Raw genomic sequence first — 18,165 nt, forward strand, 5'->3', positions numbered from 1 at the left:
TCTTTCTTGGCAACTGGGGTTTGGCTTGATAAAGACCATATGTGGTATGTGGTCGTTGTGTATTGTATACATACGTCACTCAAAGTCAGGACTGGCCTTAAACCTCCACGACTCGAAGTCACATTTTAAAACAGTTTTAATCCTAACTATTTTTCAATGTTCAAGGACAGCTGTAAGAGTTGAATTAGTAATGTTGCACTTACAGGAAAGAAACTGCACACAAAGTGATAGGGATGAGTGAGGCTGGGCAGCAAAGATTGGATTGAATTTGCCTTTTAAAAGGATTTGTGTCCAAGCCTGGGTAAAGTGTATGTGCCAAAATTATTAAAGCATGCATTGAAAGTATCCAACATGTAGATTGCAAAATTGTTCCTGACATGATTCTATTATCTAAGCTCTCTTTCCTTGAGAGGCTCTTGGGAAAAAAAAACAGGGGCACCATCTTCCTTGCCCCAGTTGTTTGCAGCTATCACTTCTGTTTTGTTCACTGCAGCACAATGAGAAAAAAAGCTGCACAAATCTCAATGTGAGAAAGAATAGGATAAAATGGAAACAATATTTCAGGAGCCAGTCTGACAAGAAGGGAAGCTATACCAATCACTAAACAAAATATAGTTAAAGTAATGGTGTGGGTTACCAATAAATAATGCCCATTGAGAGGCTTTGCATATTTACTAAATAATACCCATCTGAAATGGAATACAGAAGACCATTTTGGTTGGCAAAATCTTCCAATGTGAATAGTGTACTTGAAAATCTAGTAAGGTATATTGACAAACCAAAACATTTAAAATAACTGTAGCATCTATTTGATGAATTGAATGCAATGAAAAAATGAATTACTGAATCAGTACATCCAATCTTTGAATCACACTGGTTTGAAAAGATTGATTTCATTCCTTCTGCATAGGCCAGACTACAATCTGAAGCAATTTGGATCAGGGTAGAATGTTGTGTAAAACATAAATTGATCAGATTAGATATAATTCAAATATAATATAGATTAAGTCATTACAAAAGGTACTGGTCACTACTGTAAAGACCCAATATATATTTAAATGTTATCAATTTAATAATATATATAAATCAACCAATAAAGCCAATTTTACAATACCGCCTTCAAACCCACAACAGTTCATGCTGTGCGACATACCTGCTACAGCATGAGGATCTACAGAATATTCTTGCACATCCAACACACCACAGTCAAGTGAAGCTTTCAGCTTCTTCAGTTTGGAGGCAGAAGCAGCTACCCTGAACAGGCCCTGGAGAACAAACTCTGATCAATACAACTGGCAAACAACAACATCCAGACAACTCAGCAAGAACCACTTTCATTTTCAATACTTCAAAAGCGCTACTTTAGGCAACTGTTCTCCTGTCATGTTAGATTAATTGAGCAGCGCTTTGACCATGAGCTGTAACATTTTGCCCAAACCCTACAGCAGAAGCACAGCTGGAGAATAGTATTGGGGAACTGAATGATCAGCCAGACATGCGATATACACAGATAGGTCTTATGTAATCTCTTTTAAGGGTACAGGTGTGCAGGAGGAGGATTGCTTTTATCATTCAAGGATATGGAAAAATATTTAATCTGCAATTAGTGTCATATTCACTACTGTGGCAGCATCAAACAATGAGAGAACATTTTGTTCTGTGACTACTGGTGATATTTCTGCTGTGTGACATATTATTTTAGAATAGACTTGACATTGCAAATGTGGAACCAATGTGACTCAATGTAAAAACCAAGCACTCAATTCAGGAGTGTCAATTTTAACATCTCTAAATGTTTACAATCTCTTTATTTGTAAAGTCATGTTCATATATCAATTTTCTTTTACACCCTCCCCATTTAAAAAATGTTCTCCCCTATTTTAGGCTGTCCCCAAGCTGAGCAAGGTTTTTACTGAAGACAGCAAGATGACTATCCTGCCATAGCTGTCTGTTTATCCCTTCCTTGAGTCACCTGCGATGACAGTGGTCTAGAGTAAGGAAGTGGAAAAGTTTACACCACCTCCAATTCGTATTCTTTCTATTACACTGGCAAAGTCACTGTGGCTGAGGTCACCAATTATCGGCATCCATTCCAATCGGGTAACTACAGTGTTCTTGCTGCGAAAAATTTCCTTCTTGTAAAAGGAAGCATTTAAATACCGCAGTCACTCTGGTTTTATTATGAATTGGATCTATGTTAAAATGCCTTTGAGATGGAAAATGTATAGGAAGTAGCCAGCTGGGAATAAATGACAGTGTTGTTCAACAAGCGCGCTCCAAAAAATCCAAATTATGGCATCAATTTGTAGCAGAAAAAGCATTAAGTGCAGAGGCGGATTTAAGCAAACCTGATGGGAGAAAGAAAGGGAAAGGTTACCTCTTCCTGCATGCCACACTCCAGCAGCATTGTCACACAGGCCTCAATGGGAAACGCAATTTCTCTTCCACTTATTGCAAGGTGCTCTTCCAGTGGCTTGCCAAATGAAGGCTTTTCTATCCAAGCCTCTTTAGCAGGAAATAAAAATGGAAACATTTCCAGACATTACCAAAAGGTTTTCACAATACATCTTACTGAGCTGCCATAAATAGATTCGCCACACATCTCAGCTGGCATCTCCCACAGGGGTTTTAAATTTGATGTTGATTCTATTGGGACTCTGACCTACCACATTTTCATTCAACGGAAAAAATACAAACAAACTAACACTTTTTGGTTCAGCATAGCTCTATTGCTTTCTCCTCCCAAGAATAGTCATGCTTATGCATCAAAGAGCCAGCTTCACATCACCATCGACATAAGGTGACTGATGAGCCTAAACCAAATTGATTGAAAATGGATGAATGATTATGTTAAAGTAAATGTACTTTTTTTTTTTTTTCAAGCTAATTTTCTTTCCCCCCAGCTCCCTTGAAGACATTGGCAACTTCCGAGGTAAGGCTGAATGACTGCCGGTTTCTCTCCGCTAATTCATCCAGGTGATTATTCTTCATGTATAAGCTGAGACAGTGGGGGGTGATTTTAAACCCAAAGAACAGGCGGGTTGGGGGCGGGTGGGAGTTGAAAATAATTGTTTTTTTGGGTCGCAACCGCAAAATTTTCGGACTTTGCATTCCCGGTGGGGTGCCTGTACTTTGATGCACAGACATTAAACCCGGAAATAAAGCCGGGTTGCGGTCGCGACCCAAAAAACAACTATTTTCAACTCCCAACCCGCCCCCAACCCATCCGTTCTTGGGGTTTAAAATCACCCCCAGTGAGTTTTGGCAGGCTACTTGACTGATGCTCCTTTCCATTTCCTGTTCTCACCTGGCCACCAAATGCACAACTGAAGCAGCGGTTGCTGGATATTGATGGCTTATTTTCGCCTTAATAGAGGATTGCAGAGGCCAATTATGGCACCCATCTGGCAGGGATCAACAAACTCAGCACAAATCAGGATCACACTTCGTATGGCACAACTGCTCACTGCTTTAACCTGCTGAACCATTGGCGGAGCCCACTCTAATCGATTTTACTCTACATTGACCAGGTGGAGTCAAGTTCCACTGAAAAAGTCTATTATAATGATCTTACATGCAGTAAGGTTATTGTGATGCATGGAAAATACATCAGTTGGTCCTATGCAGTTCAATGCAGCATTTGACATGGTAATTACAATCACTACGTGATATCAACATATATTAAAGCAACAATCTGCTTGTTCTAATTTCAGGTCAGGTCATGTATGAACTATAAGAACCTGCACAAACACCTTTTAATAAATTCTAATTGCATTACAAGAAAATATATCTTTGTTGTCCAGCAATCCTAGATACTGAAATCCTCCAAATCATTATCAATATCTGCAAAAAAAGCCTATCATTTCCAAACAATTCAACTTGCATTAGAGAAATCACAGTCTGTACAGAGCTCTAGATCTAGTTGCAACAACACGAACTGTGCTGCAAAGTGGATCATTCAGCTTTCAGCGATTTCATGTATTTTAAAGCCCATCGTTTGAGCTTATAAACAGCAGTCCTCCTTGTAATAGTGAACTGAACATGTTTACTGCAGACCTTGGTTAGCATTCTCAGTTGCTAAAACAAAATAGCTACAGAAAATATTGCAGTAATTTATTTGCAAGTTTGTTATCTGACTAATCTAAATACTGGACATGGGGAGAAAAAGTGAGCGCAAAGCTGAGACAAAAATAGAACTCCTTGCCAAAATAAATTCCTCATTTTGGGCCCAGAGAGGTTCCTGGTCTACTTTCCCAAAGAAAATACAGAAAGAAATTTCTGTTGGTGCTAAGCCAAATGTTCATGTTGCAACCAAGCTGCAGGAAGGAAGGACACTTTCATTAAGTATGGCTCAGCTCACATTAAGCAAAACCAAGACACCTCTCCTGGGTTGCTCCCTCATCTCTAGGAAGTGCTTCTACTAAGTTAGTATTCTCAGCTTTAGTTTTAGCATTTAATGGAACCCTTTGCTTACATACTAACAGAATTCTCAATATGTCTTTCCTGAAATTCTGTTTGAGACTTAGCAAAGCTACAAAGTAAGTTCACATACATTTTTATGAAATATTACCAAGTTACATATTTTCTAACTGCTTTTACAACTCCTTACTTGCAAAGGAGCTGAAAACTTTCCCAAAGTTATCACAGAGCAGAGTACAGGCGGAATGCCATTTCCACTATTGTCTCAAATATAACCAAAAGGAACCTCAGAACTTTTAGTAACAATCCAGAAAAGCAGGTAAACATTGAAATGTTCTTACCTTGTTGTGCTTTAATTTGAGGCAGTATACTCTGTAAAAGCACTAATGACTTCCTGTGATATTCTGCTTGCACTTCTATTAACTGGGAAAAACATGATTACAGTCAATTTAAGCACAGAAAGATAATGAAACATCCCCTAATTTGAGTTCACCATACTTCTTAACAATTGACAAACCAAAATCCGAAGTAGAGAGGAAAGGATTGGTTTAGAAATGTCAATGAATTGGGACGATATATTGGCCTTGGAGGGGGTACAGCACAAATTTTACCACAATGATATCAGGGCTAAAAGGGTTAAATTATGAACGAGGTTGCATAAACTTGGTTTGTATTCCCTTGAGTTTACAAGGTTAAGGGGTAATCTAATCAAGGTGTTTAAAATGATAAAGAGATTTGATAACATAGATACAGAAATACTATTTCCTCGAGTGGGGGAATCCAGAAAAAGGGGCATAATCATAAAATTAGAGCTAAGCCATTCAGTATTGAAATCAGGAAGCACTTTTTCATACAAAGGGTAGTGGAACTCTCTTCCCTCAAAAAACTATGGTTGCTGAGTCAACTGAAATCTTCAAGACTGAGTTGCTTAAATTTTTGTGAAGAAGAGGTATTAAGGGAAAATGGTGTTGAGGTACCAAACAGCCATGATCTAACAGAATGGCAGAACAGGCTTGAGGGGCCTGGATGGCCTCCTCCTGTTCCTATGAATATAATAAGACTGAAGAACAAGATGTTAAAAAAAAATTAAGCTCCTCAAAAAGGCTGCAATAGTTGGAAAGTATGATTCCTTGGTGTTACTGATGTATATAACATGAAGGACCAATACATATAAAAAAAGAAACAAAGATAATGTAACACTGGGTTTATATCACAGCTATAATGGTGGTACATTATGGAGGAATGTTCTCATACATAAGAACATAAGAAATAGGAGCAGGAGTAGGCCAATCGGCCCCTCGAGCCTGCTCCGCCATTCAATAAGATCATGGCTGATCTGATCCTAACCTCAAATTTAAATTCATGTCCAATTTCCTGCCCGCTCCTCGTAACCCCTAATTCCCTTTACTTCTCGGAAACTGTCTATTTCTGTTTTAAATTTATTTAATGATGTAGCTTCCACAGCTTCCTGGGGCAGCAAATTCCACAGACCTACTACCCTTTGAGTGAAGAAGTTTCTCCTCATCTCAGTTTTGAAAGAGCAGCCCCTTATTCTAAGATTATGCCCCCTAGTTCTAGTTTCACCCATCCTTGGGAACATCCTGACCGCATCCACCCGATCAAGCCCCTTCATAATCTTACATGTTTCAATAAGATCGCCTCTCATTCTTCTGAACTCCAATGAGTAGAGTCCCAATCTACTCAACCTCTCCTCATATATCCACCCCCTCATCCCCGGGATTAACCGAGTGAACCTTCTTTGTACTGCCTCGAGAGCAAGTATGTCTTTTCTTAAGTATGGAGACCAAAACTGTATGCAGTATTCCAGGTGCGGTCTCACCAATACCTTATATAACTGCAGCAATACCTCCCTGTTTTTATATTCTATCCCCCTAGCAATAAAAGCCAACATTCCGTTGGCCTTCTTGATCACCTGCTGCACCTGCATACTAACTTTTTGATTTTCTTGCACTAGGACCCCCAGATCCCTTTGTACTGCAGTACTTTCCAGTTTCTCGCCATTAAGATAATAACTTGCTCTCTGATTTTTCCTGCCAAAGTGCATAACCTCACATTTTCCAATATTGTATTGCATCTGCCAAATCTCCGCCCACTCACCCAGCCTGTCTATATCCCCTTGTAGGTTTTTTATGTCCTCCTCACTCTCTACCTTCCCTCCCATCTTTGTATCATCTGCAAACTTTGATATGTTACACCCGGTCCCCTCCTCCAAATCATTAATATAGATTGTAAAGAGTTGGGGACCCAGCACCGACCCCTGCGGAACACCACTGGCTACAGGTTGCCAGTCCGAGAATGAACCATTTATCCCAACTCTCTGCTTCCTGTTAGATAACCAATCCTCCACCCATGCCAGAATATTACCCCCAATCCAGTGATTCTTTATCTTGAGCAATAATCTTTTATGTGGCACCTTGTCGAATGCCTTCTGGAAGTCTAAATACACTACGTCCACTGGTTCCCCTTTATCCACCCTGTACGTTATGTCCTCAAAGAACTCAAGCAAATTTGTCAGACATGACTTCCCCTTTGTAAAGCCATGCTGACTTTGTCCTATTAAGTTATGTTTATCCAAATGTTCCGCTACTGTCTCCTTAATAATAGACTCCAAAATTTTACCCACCACAGATGTTAGGCTGACTGGTCTATAATTTCCAGCCTTCTGCCTACTACCCTTTTTAAATAAGGATGTTACATTAGCAGTTTTCCAATCTGCCGGGACCTTTGCCGAGTCCAGAGAATTTTGGAAAATTATTACCAAAGCATCCACAATCCCTACTGCCACTTCCCTCAAGACCCTAGGATGTAAGCCATCAGGTCCAGGGGATTTATCCGCCTTGAGTCCCATTAATTTACTGAGTACCAATTCCTTAGTGATTTTAATCATATTTAGCTCCTCCCCCCCTAGAGCCCCCTGTTTGTCCAGTGTTGGGATATTCTTAGTGTCCTCTACTGTAAAGACTGAAACAAAATATTTTTTCAGCATTTTTGCCATCTCCATGTTTCCCACCATTAATTTCCCGGTCTCATCCTCTAAGGGACCTACGTTTGCCTGAGCCACCCTTTTTCTTTTTATATAACTATAGAAACTCTTGCTATCTGTTTTTATATTTTTTGCTAATTTATTTTCATAATCTATCTTCCCTTTCTTAATCAATCCTTTAGTTACTTTTTGCTGTCTTTTGAAGACTTCCCAATCTTCTATCCTCCCACTAAGTTTGGCTACCTAAGATGTCCTTGTTTTTAGTTGGATACTATCCTTAATTTCTTTACTTAGCCACGGATGGCTGTCATTTCTTTTACACCCTTTTTTCCTCAGTGGAATATATATTTTTTGAAAGTTGTAAAATAACTCCTTAAATGAACACCACTGCTCATGTACCGTCTTACCCTTTAATCTATTTTCCCAGTCCACTTTAATCAATTCCGCTCTCATACCATCATAGTCTCCTTTATTCAAGCTCAGTACGCTTGTTTGAGAACCAACCTTCTCACCCTTTAATTGGATATGGAATGTAACCATGTTATGGTCACTCATTCCAAGGGGATCCTTAACTAGGACATTATTAATTAATCCTGGCTCATTACACAGGACCAGGTCCAAGGTTGCCTGCTCCCTTGTAGGATCAGTTACATACTGCTCAAGAAATCCATCCCTAATACACTCAATAAACTCTTCCTCAAGGCTGCCCTGCCCAATTTGATTTGTCCAGTTAATATGATAGTTAAAATCCCCCATAATTATAGCTGTTCCCTAATTACATGCCCCGACTATTTCCTGATTAATACTTCTTCCAGCAGAGTTGCAACTATTAGGAGGCCTATATACTACGCCCACTAGTGTTTTTTTCCCCTTATTATTCCTTATCTCTACCCAAACTGTTTCATTGTCCTGATCCTTTGTCCCAATATCATTTCTCTGTATTACAGTGATTCCTTCCTTTATTAACATAGCCACCCCACCTCCCCTTCCTTCCTGCCTGTCCTTCCTGATTGTTAAATACCCTGGCATATTTAACTCCCAGTCGTTGTCACCCTGCAGCCATGTTTCTGTAATGGCCACAAGATCATCATACCCATACGTAGTTATTTGTGCCGTTAACTCGTCCATTTTGTTACGAATGCTACGTGCATTCAGATAAAGAACTTTCAAATATGTTTTGTGACACTTAGTTCCTGCTTTTTCCTTTTTTAACACTTTACCTTTTACTCCATACCTTCTGTCCCTTTCTGACACACTTTCCTCTGTCTCCCTGCTCAGGTTCCCAACCCCCTGCTACAGCTTTGATGCTGGGTTAATCGCCTTACGCCTTCTAGTTTTTATTTTATCTGTCGTGCCTAAAGTACACTTTCTTTCCGCTGCTCTACGCTTTTCCCTTTCACTTGTTCTTGAACAACTGTTTGTACTATTTGTATTGTAGATTTCCCCTGGGTCGTCTCCTCTCTTGCTGCTCTCAACTTTATTCTCTTCAGACTCCCCGCTCAGGTTCCCATCCCCCTGCCACTCTAGTTTAAACCTTCCCCAACAGCACTAGCAAACACCCCTGCGAGGACATTGGTCCCGGTCCTGCTTGGGTGTAACCCGTCACACTTGTCCAGGTCCCACCTTCCCCAGAACCGGTCCCAATGTCCCAGGAATCTAAATCCCTCCCTCCTACACCATCCCTGCAGCCACGCATTCATCCTTTCTATTCTCCTGTTCCTATACTCACTGGCACGTAGCACTGGTAGTAATCCTGCTTTGATTTCTGAGCTTTTGCTCCAAAGACAATTTGCTTTGAAAGATATAGGAGGGTCACTCAATATTTTCAGATGCTTAGCAGGTTTCACCTGTAAGTTGAAAATGATCAAACTCTTAGCTGGTGTACTAACAAGCATCATAATTGAATCAGGATTGCTAGTAATTGAACAATGAAATGATCCACAATTCAAACAAAAAAACACTTCCAAAAAGATAATTTCATTCCAAAAACATCAGTGTTCCAAATTTTAGGTCTACACGAGATATTCTCATGGGTTCAGCATCACTGGTCCCTTCTGTAAGTGGAATCGGGAGTTTACCCTTACTGCCCAATATCTAGTCATACAATACTGTGACCCTGGGCTTGTAACAATGAAACCCCAAGTTGTTTGAACTGGATACTGTAATCTTGCAAGGGATACAAAATCCCTTCTCGGCTAAATAGTCAAAAATCCCAAAATGTAACGTGCACTTCTCTATCTTCCAGAAGGCAAACTGATGAACACTGTTGTCAGACAAAGCCAATTATAAACCAACAAGCAGTTTTATTTTACATATATTATGCGATGAACAAAATAATGTTTTTAGTGAATTTTAACTTATTTCATAATGCTCCTGTAATACAGAAAGTAAAGCAGAGCACACTATCCCTATTAGCTGGCTAAATACATTTTTCTGACCAGCAAATCACTAAAATTAGTCAGCACTAAACTTAAACAGGAAGCTCTCACTTTCTGTCTCTGACTTTCTTACAATACACCTGCAGACTGTCTGGTTCCATTCTTAGCAGGACAAGAAGCCAAAGGCTTGATCTCTGATCCTCCTCCAACTATCCCTGCCAGGGATTGGCCAGTGAAGTTGCCAATTAAACCTGCTATTTCAACCCCTAGGGGTGGGTACCTGGCAGCTAACCCCTGCTGAGTTTGCATGAATTAAGTTATTCCAATATATTATACATGAACGTTTACTGGAACATAGTCAACAATTCTCCATTGTCTCAAGCTGATGTAGTTTGTGCAAAGCACTATTCTGGACAATCGCTTCATCTGAATTCTAATCCACATTCCTAAAAGCTACGTCCTGTGTATTTAATCTTTGTTAGCTGAATCTAGCTTAATGGCATCATCCTAATCCAAAATTCCTTCTATGCCAAATAGTCAAAAATCCTAAAATGTAACAGTATGGTTATGTGAAATTTGGCAATAGATAGGTTATAAAGTTGAATTATAGGCAGCCATTTTGATTTGAATCATGAATTCCGTCCAGTGGGAGTGAATGAGAAGAGATTTGGTCCAAATGAATTCCACTAATCGAAGCAAATGGAAATTCTGTAAACTTGGAATGAAGGAAAGTGCTTTGTGATACAATGCAATTCCACGTACTGGGCAGTGAAAGGAAGTGCTGTGATACAATGAAATTGTATATATCAGAGTGTGAAGGGAAGTGGTTTTATCCATTTGGATTCCATACTTTTAAAAAATTCATTCATGGGATGTGGGTGGCGCTGGCAAGGCCAACATTTATTACCCACCCCTAATTGCTCTTGAGGAGGTGGTGGTGAGCTGCCTTCTTGAACCGCTGCAGTCCGTGTGGTGAAGGTTCTCGCACAGTGCTGTTGGATAAGGAGTTCCAGGTTTTTGACCCAGCAACGATGAAGGAACGGCGATATATTTTCAAGTCAGGATGGTGTGTGACTTGGAGGGGAACGTGCAGGTGATGGTGTTCCCATATGCCTGCTGCCTATCCTTCTAGATGGTAGAGGACGTGGATTTGGGAGGTGATGTCGAAGAAGGCTTGGTGAGTTGCTGCAGTGCATCTTGTAGATGGTACACATTGCAGCCACGGTGCGCCATTGGTGAAGGGAGTGAACGTTTAGGGTGATGGATGGGGTGCCAATCAAGCGGGCTGCATTGTCCTGGATGGTGTTGAGCTTCTTGAGTGTTGTTGGAGCTTCACTCATCCAGGCAAGTGGAGAGCATTCCATCACACTTGTGCCTTGTAGATGGTGAAAAGGCTTTGGGGAGTCAGGAGGTGAGTCACTCGCCGCAGAATACCCAGCCTCTGACCTGCTCTTGTAGCCACAGTATTTATGTGGCTGGTCCAATTTAGTTTCTGGTCAATGGTGACTCCCAGGATGTTGATGGTGGAGAATTCGGCGATGGTAATGCCACTGAATGTCAAAGGGAGGTGGTTAGACTCTCTTGTTGGAGATGGTCATTGCTTGGCACTTGTCTGACGCGAATGTTACTTGCCACTTATGAGCCCAAGCCTGGATGTTGTCCAGGTCTTGCTGCATGCGGGCACGGACTGCTTTGTTATCTGAGGGGTTGCGAATGGAACTGTATACTGTGCAATCATCAGCGAACAGCCCCACTTCTGACCTTATGATGGAGGGTAGGTCATTGATGAAGTAGCTGAAGATGGGTGGGCCTAGGACACTGTCCTGAGGAACTCCTGCAGTGCGTCCTGGGGCTGAGATGATTGGCCTCCAACAACCACTACCATCTTCCTTTGTGCTGGGTATTACTCCAGCCACTGGAGAGATTTCCCCGATTCCCAGTGACTTCAATTTTACTAGGGCTCCTTGATACCACACTCGGTCAAATGCTGCCTTGATGTCAAAGGCAGTCACTCTCACCTCACCGCTGGAATACATTGGATTGTATTTATGTAGACTTACTATTAATTCAGTAAGTACTAACTGTGGATGCAAATGTAAGATATGTTGTACATATAATTCTAAGCAAAATGAAAAGGCTGAATTTGCCAGAAGTTCATTGGGTACAGGTGTAAATATATTTTGCAGCCCACACAAGGTTGGGTCCAAATCAATATTTTAGCCAAATCAAAGGTGCAGGCACCAGTTCCCAAGCACCTGAACTTGGGAAGATAAAGGCCAGCCAAATTTAGGTAGGATTGTAAGAAAGTTTCTTATTTTTAAAGATCATAATAGAATCAGCATAGCGGGGACAGATATGACTCACTAATAGTAGTTTTTACCTGTGTGCAATGGTTTTAAAGGAAAAGAGGCAGACGACAAGAGCTCTGACTGGAATTAACCAAAGTTTGCCTATTCCAGCAACAAGAAAATGGACAGAAAATGGAAAGAAGACAAGATAGAATAACCACCGACATGCTGGCAGATATTTTCCAAGCTGTACTGATCAGAGCTCCTGACTAAAAAGGTGCTGACCTGAAACATTAACTCTGTTTCTTTCTCCACAGATGCTGCCTGACTTGATGAGTATTTCCAGCATCTTCTGTTTTTATTATTAGTTATGACTATAAAGGAGGTATCTCTTCCCTTCTTCACAGCAACAAAGTCAGGCCTAACTAAAATCACTAAGGCCCCGATATTACCAGGGTGGCGGAATGGCAGCGGTCGGCGGTGGGGGGGGGGGGTGAATGGGCGCGTGGGTAACCCGCCCAGTAAAATCCATCCGTTCCCCACGTGATCGTAGGTAAGTTGAAGGCACTTACCGTGGCTTCCGGGTTTCCCATCTTCAACCTGCGCAGCGGACGGACTGCGCACCCACATCACAGGTTGTTAGCTGGAGGAGCCCTATTTAAAGGGGCAGTGCTCCAATGCTGCTCCTGCAGCAAACAACCAAAATTATAGAATGGAGCAGACCAGGAGAAAGGCTGCTCCCAGATTTACCAAAGCCTCACTCCAGGTCTTACTGGATGGGGTGAGGAGGAGGGATATTTTCTACCCAGCGGACAGGAGGAAGTGGCCTGTCTCTGCCACCAAGAAGGCATGGCTCGAGGTGGCAGAGGAGGTCACCTGCAGCAGCAACGTCTCCCGCACATGCATACAGTGCAGGAAGTGGTTCAATGACCTAACTAGTTCAGCCAAAGTGAGTACACTTACTCATTCTCCTACACTCCGTCTTCCACATCACCGCCCCCACCCCACAACTCCTTCTGCACTGCCAAGACTACTCTATCACATCACTCCTCACACCCACTCAAACCTCATTCTCAACTTACCTGCACTTACTCACCTCCCCAGTACTCATCCCACCACTACCACTCAACCCAATCCTCATACAATGTCATGGCTCTGTCTCATACTCACCCTCTGATGCATCTCTTTCACAGTCAGCCTCACCCAAACCAATGCATTCAGCGTTTGGCCACATCACCATCACTCACTCACGCCTCTCTACTTTCTCCCCTTATAGGAGAAGAGAGTCCAGAATGCACGGGAGAGGGCAAAAACCGGAGGGGGGCATCAACATCTGGCGCAACACTGTGTTGTGGAGCTCCACGTGGCGGAGGTGGACAGCGTGCCTGGTGAGGCTGGTGTTGTTGCTCGTCCTCGGATGAAGTGATGAATGCAGCAATGGCACCCCCCATGCTGACGGTGTGAGTTTGAAGGGGTCCCTAAAGTAGGTAAATGTGTTTGCACAGCAGAGTTTAGGGCATTTTGAGTGCAAAGACAAAGGTGTTGCATTCAAAACTTTGTCTGAAGTGACATAGTGCCCTGCTGCAATAAATGAGGTTTTCCCCCCACCTGTCAAATAATCCTTTGCATCTCCCATTGGCTGCTGGCTGAAACACGTCTGCTCCAACAGGGAGTGTTTCCCACAGCATGTGAAACACGCTGAGGATCCTTCAAAATTGCACCCCTGCCAAAATCTCCACTCGATGAGGTCTGTCAAGTACCTGAAGTATCTAACTAACTACGTAAAGCAGCATCCTGCCGGCTTTAATTGTCGGTGGGAGTCCCGCATGCGGGAGCTGCGCGCGCACCCGAACGCGTCACTGGGGAACCTGGAAGTCAGCGGGTTGGAGCCGGGTTCTGAACCCGCTACGGGATTCTGCCATTTTAGGAGTCCCCCCACCCCAAATGCACCTGCTTGGCCATCCGAAAATTGGCCCCAAAGTGTTATCTTTTTTAGACTATTAAATTAATTCTGTATATTGTATATAACAATGACATAGTATTGGACATCTGCACATGATTATAAGGCAGCTATGTCATCAAGGGGCATCCATCATGTCAAACCAGAAGAGACTTGAGCATTAACTCCAAGTTAATGGTGCAGCCTGAATTCAAGCTGGACTACTTCATATCATACATATACACATCCTATAAAATTCACGGGGTGATTTTATTCAGTTCTGGGTCCATTTTGCTTTTGTTAGCTGCCTATCTTGGTGGGCGATGCTCTCTGTTTTGCTGATGTGCAGTGGCGATCGCACTGTAAGATTAATGACTGCGATTAAATCACTGTAAATTTATTCAAGAAAAATTATTACTCGGAAATAATCTAACAGCATGTACAAATCTTCATACAAAGAGTGATTGGCATGTAAGGTAGTAGAGGTAAAATGCTTGAAGTCATTTAGGAGATGGATGCTGTGATTGTAGATTTCTCTAGATGAATAAGCAAAGATGGGTCGAATGGCTTTCCTCACGTGGATTCATCTTGTGATAAAATATTAATCTGGCTGTACCTAATAAACAGAAACTATCTAATCTGTAATAATACACTATGTGCTTTTATATGGGTACCAAAGACACACAAAGGGCTTTCTCACAAACAGAAGACCATCTGGAACATATAGACAAAGGTGAGATATTTGGTTTGTTTTAACAGGTGTCTGACACTCTAAGGAATGCTAGCCTGGCGTGTAGACCACTGTATTGCTGCTGCTGACCCAGTGGTAATAATTAATTGGACCGTATTAACATCTCAACTGAACTGAATTACCTTCAAGTGAAACTGACGTTCCTCACACAGAATAAAATGAATAAAAAATAAAACATTTAAATTTGTAACAAGATTTTCTCAAGTACCCAGTGTTCTGTTTGTTAGGATAATTACGATAGCCAAGCTGATCAGAGGACTTTTAAATCAAATGTAGCATTCCAGTCTTGTAAGTCACTGAGGAGACTGGTTTCGGTCAGTTTTAAGCTTTAACATTTATTTTTTGATTTTTATTGCAATAATCCTTATATTTCGATTGTACTCACTGTCTGAAAATAATTTGCATAGTCTATTTCTTTGGCCACAAAACTGTACATGTCCGCTGCCAGTTGATCCTGCATTTGACAGAAAAATGGAAATACGTTAGTGAATTACACAACAATGAAGATGCTCTTGATTAGATTTGGCTTGTTTTTGGAATGATTAGTGAATTAAACTATGAGTCATGTTTGAGAAAGTGTGGGTGTGTTATTAACAATGTAGTCACCTCTTGTTTAATTATGTTTTAATATACTATAAGGAAATATCAACGGTATTTTGTTAATACCACTGAGCTTCTACTTTAAATGGTGGTCAAAATGTAAATGACCTGGAGAAATATTCCCGATTGCCTGCTCATTCTCTGGAAATGGATTAGTTTGCAGAACAGGACATCACTAGGCAAAAGAATAGAGGAGAGCTGGTTGATTAGTGACCGTAGGACCCTGATGTTATAATGAAGACGAACATCCTTAGCTGTATTTATTGAATTAGTAACGGTGTTGCTGGAGTACTGTTCTGGTAAGTAACTCTAACTAAAAGACATTAAAAATTAGACTCCAATTTTGCAGTTTAAATGCTAGGCTAATCTCTCTCCATTTAATGTCACACAGGTGACCAAAAGTAGGCTTGCAGTTTCAAACATTACTGCACATTTGTATAATTTTCCCCCCAAATATTATTTTGCTGAAAAGCAGTCAGTGTTTGTATAATTAGTTTGATGTTGGGATAGCTGGGGATCTTGAAGATTAACTAAGAGGAATTTTCAACATAACATACAAATCTTTGTGTATTACACTCACCTTCAGGCTGCTGAGGCATTGTTCACCTGTGTTCTAGGAGATTTTGGACCCTTTATAGGCTTATTCCTACCCTGGGAGATAACAGCTTTCATTGCAATCCAACAGGAAGGCTCCTGCAAATTCTAGCACCTCGTGCTGTTGGAGTACAGTGAACAGAAACATGGGATTGTTTTGTGATTCACAAGTACCGAATTTGAAATGGAGGATTTGACAACCATGGGGTATGGATTATATAATTCTAAGCATCTCTAAGAAGTATTTGGTATGTAAAAGATGCAGATTCAGGGGTTCACATGAGCCTTAATGGCAGTAAAAGACTCCTCATCACAGTGTTCCTCACAATTTAATAAGTTCTGAGCAATGTTTGAAATTTGAAAATTAAATCAGGTTGTTGCACACTAATACCTATTATTTAGCACCGCTATCAGAGGTTCACACTTTATCTATTAATTGAATGTATTGATACAGGATAAACCAGTTAAGCTCAAAAACTAATTTACAATGGGTTCTTGACCAAGGGTGGCTTACAAACACAAAACAGTACAGGAGCCAAACTAGACACACCATGGTACACACGAGAATATTCAACATTTCTAACTTCTTTGCTGTTACCACTTTAAAGTCTCTCGCATCTTGGAGGTGGCTCTTGACCACAAATGAATGAGGAATAACTTGTATTTAATTAGCATTATCTACCTGTAAATGAAAAAAGATTTGCTATATAGTTTGTGTTTTACTTGGGGGCAGACAGTCTTGCAGTTTGTGTTTACTGTTTATGAATGGGCTTTTAGTGAACATCTTTGTGTTAGCTGAGGAGAAATTAAGTTCACGGGCCTTCTGTAGGTTATGGTAGTTTCCCTCCAATGGACAGAGCAAGCCATTTGAGTTTGTCAAAGGATATTTAATTTCATAGAATCTTAGGAGGAGGATATTCTGCTCATTTGATGTTCTTGGACTGCAATAAAATAGATCTCTAATTGCCAAGCTTTGTAATATTTGCAGTTTTTGCAGCAACTGACTATTTGAGCAGTGTCTCTATATTGTATCATTCTAAATCAGAGTGAGGCAGAATTAATGTAATTGATACCGTCATAACTGATTTACATGTATCTGAGATTTGGTGCATTTTATAAATTCTATCCTTCCTACAATTTAACTTCTCATGTGGGTGAGACAGGACCCTGTTAAAGTCACAATGTTGTTTTGTAAAAACTGTGGCAGACTCGCATTTCTGCTACTGCACAACAAGAACTTTTTTGTCTTTTGGTTTATTTTGCATTGAGAGAAGAATTACTCTTATTCCTATTGGTAGTAATATCAAAGATATTCATGAAGATTTGCCTCTGGTGGGTATATTTAGTGAAATAATAAATGCGTTCAAAAAATGGCCAGAGCAATTCTTCTCTGACACCATCCTGTTTGCAATCAGAAGTGTGATGACATCATCTCTTGGGCAAACACATTCACTGTACTGAAAACAACTTACTAACATTGTTATAATTGGAAACGGCCTTTAAAATGCTCACATTTTTGTTGCCTTATATACACAATTATACCTCAGACAAACCCTCTTCCTATCAGTTGATGCTGTTAGAGCTCTGTCTGGTCTGTAGTCATAAAACGTGACTTCTTCTAATCATATGCCACAGGGGAAGTATAGAAAGACTCAATGTCAAGAAAATAGAAAATACAAACCAGCACTGAATGGGAAAACTGAAATGGGTAAACAATACCAAACTATATTTACATATATTGCAAAAAGTTGGGAGCATGCTCAAGTTTGTAACATTATCTCAAGGGTTTAGATAATTGTGTCAAGCAGACACACTTTGTAGCTTACAACATCATCCAAGCCTTTCTGTTGTGTCGATGCCATGGAACGTACTCCTCTACTTAATTTGATCCAGATAGTTATTACTCATTGAAATACTTTAAACCGACATTAACTAAATAGAGCAATACAGAAATTTAATGGATTAAAGAATCTTTTTTGATTGAATTTTATCCTGATCGCTATCCAATGATCCTCACTGGAAAGCAGATATGTGTAGTCAAGCGAGGGTAGGAGTGCGCTCAACTCTGATGATCTGCATGGTTGAACAGCATACCCACTCACTACCTTAGGCTCACACAAGTGGGTGAGGTTCTGGAGCACAGCCAGCGCCTGTGGCATCTTAGCTCAGGAAGTCAGCACTTTCAGGGAAGG

General features: G+C 40.8%; 1 protein-coding gene across 11 annotated transcripts in view; it reads right to left on the reverse strand.

The window, feature by feature from the left end:
* Positions 1-18,165, reverse strand: part of arhgap44a (Rho GTPase activating protein 44a) — a 290,103-nt gene that overhangs the window by 58,186 nt on the left and 213,752 nt on the right. For all 11 annotated transcript variants that reach the window (XM_068004269.1, XM_068004262.1, XM_068004263.1 and 8 more), the window contains 4 exons: positions 15,165-15,233; positions 4,761-4,842; positions 2,378-2,505; positions 1,154-1,265 (listed from right to left, as the gene is read on the reverse strand). In XM_068004269.1, coding sequence (XP_067860370.1) covers positions 1,154-1,265; positions 2,378-2,505; positions 4,761-4,842; positions 15,165-15,233 — 391 coding nt within the window. The remainder of the gene's footprint in view (positions 1-1,153; positions 1,266-2,377; positions 2,506-4,760; positions 4,843-15,164; positions 15,234-18,165) is intronic.

This window comes from Heptranchias perlo, chromosome 23 (genome assembly GCF_035084215.1).
Source record: "Heptranchias perlo isolate sHepPer1 chromosome 23, sHepPer1.hap1, whole genome shotgun sequence".
In the NCBI taxonomy this organism is placed as follows: domain Eukaryota; kingdom Metazoa; phylum Chordata; class Chondrichthyes; order Hexanchiformes; family Hexanchidae; genus Heptranchias; species Heptranchias perlo.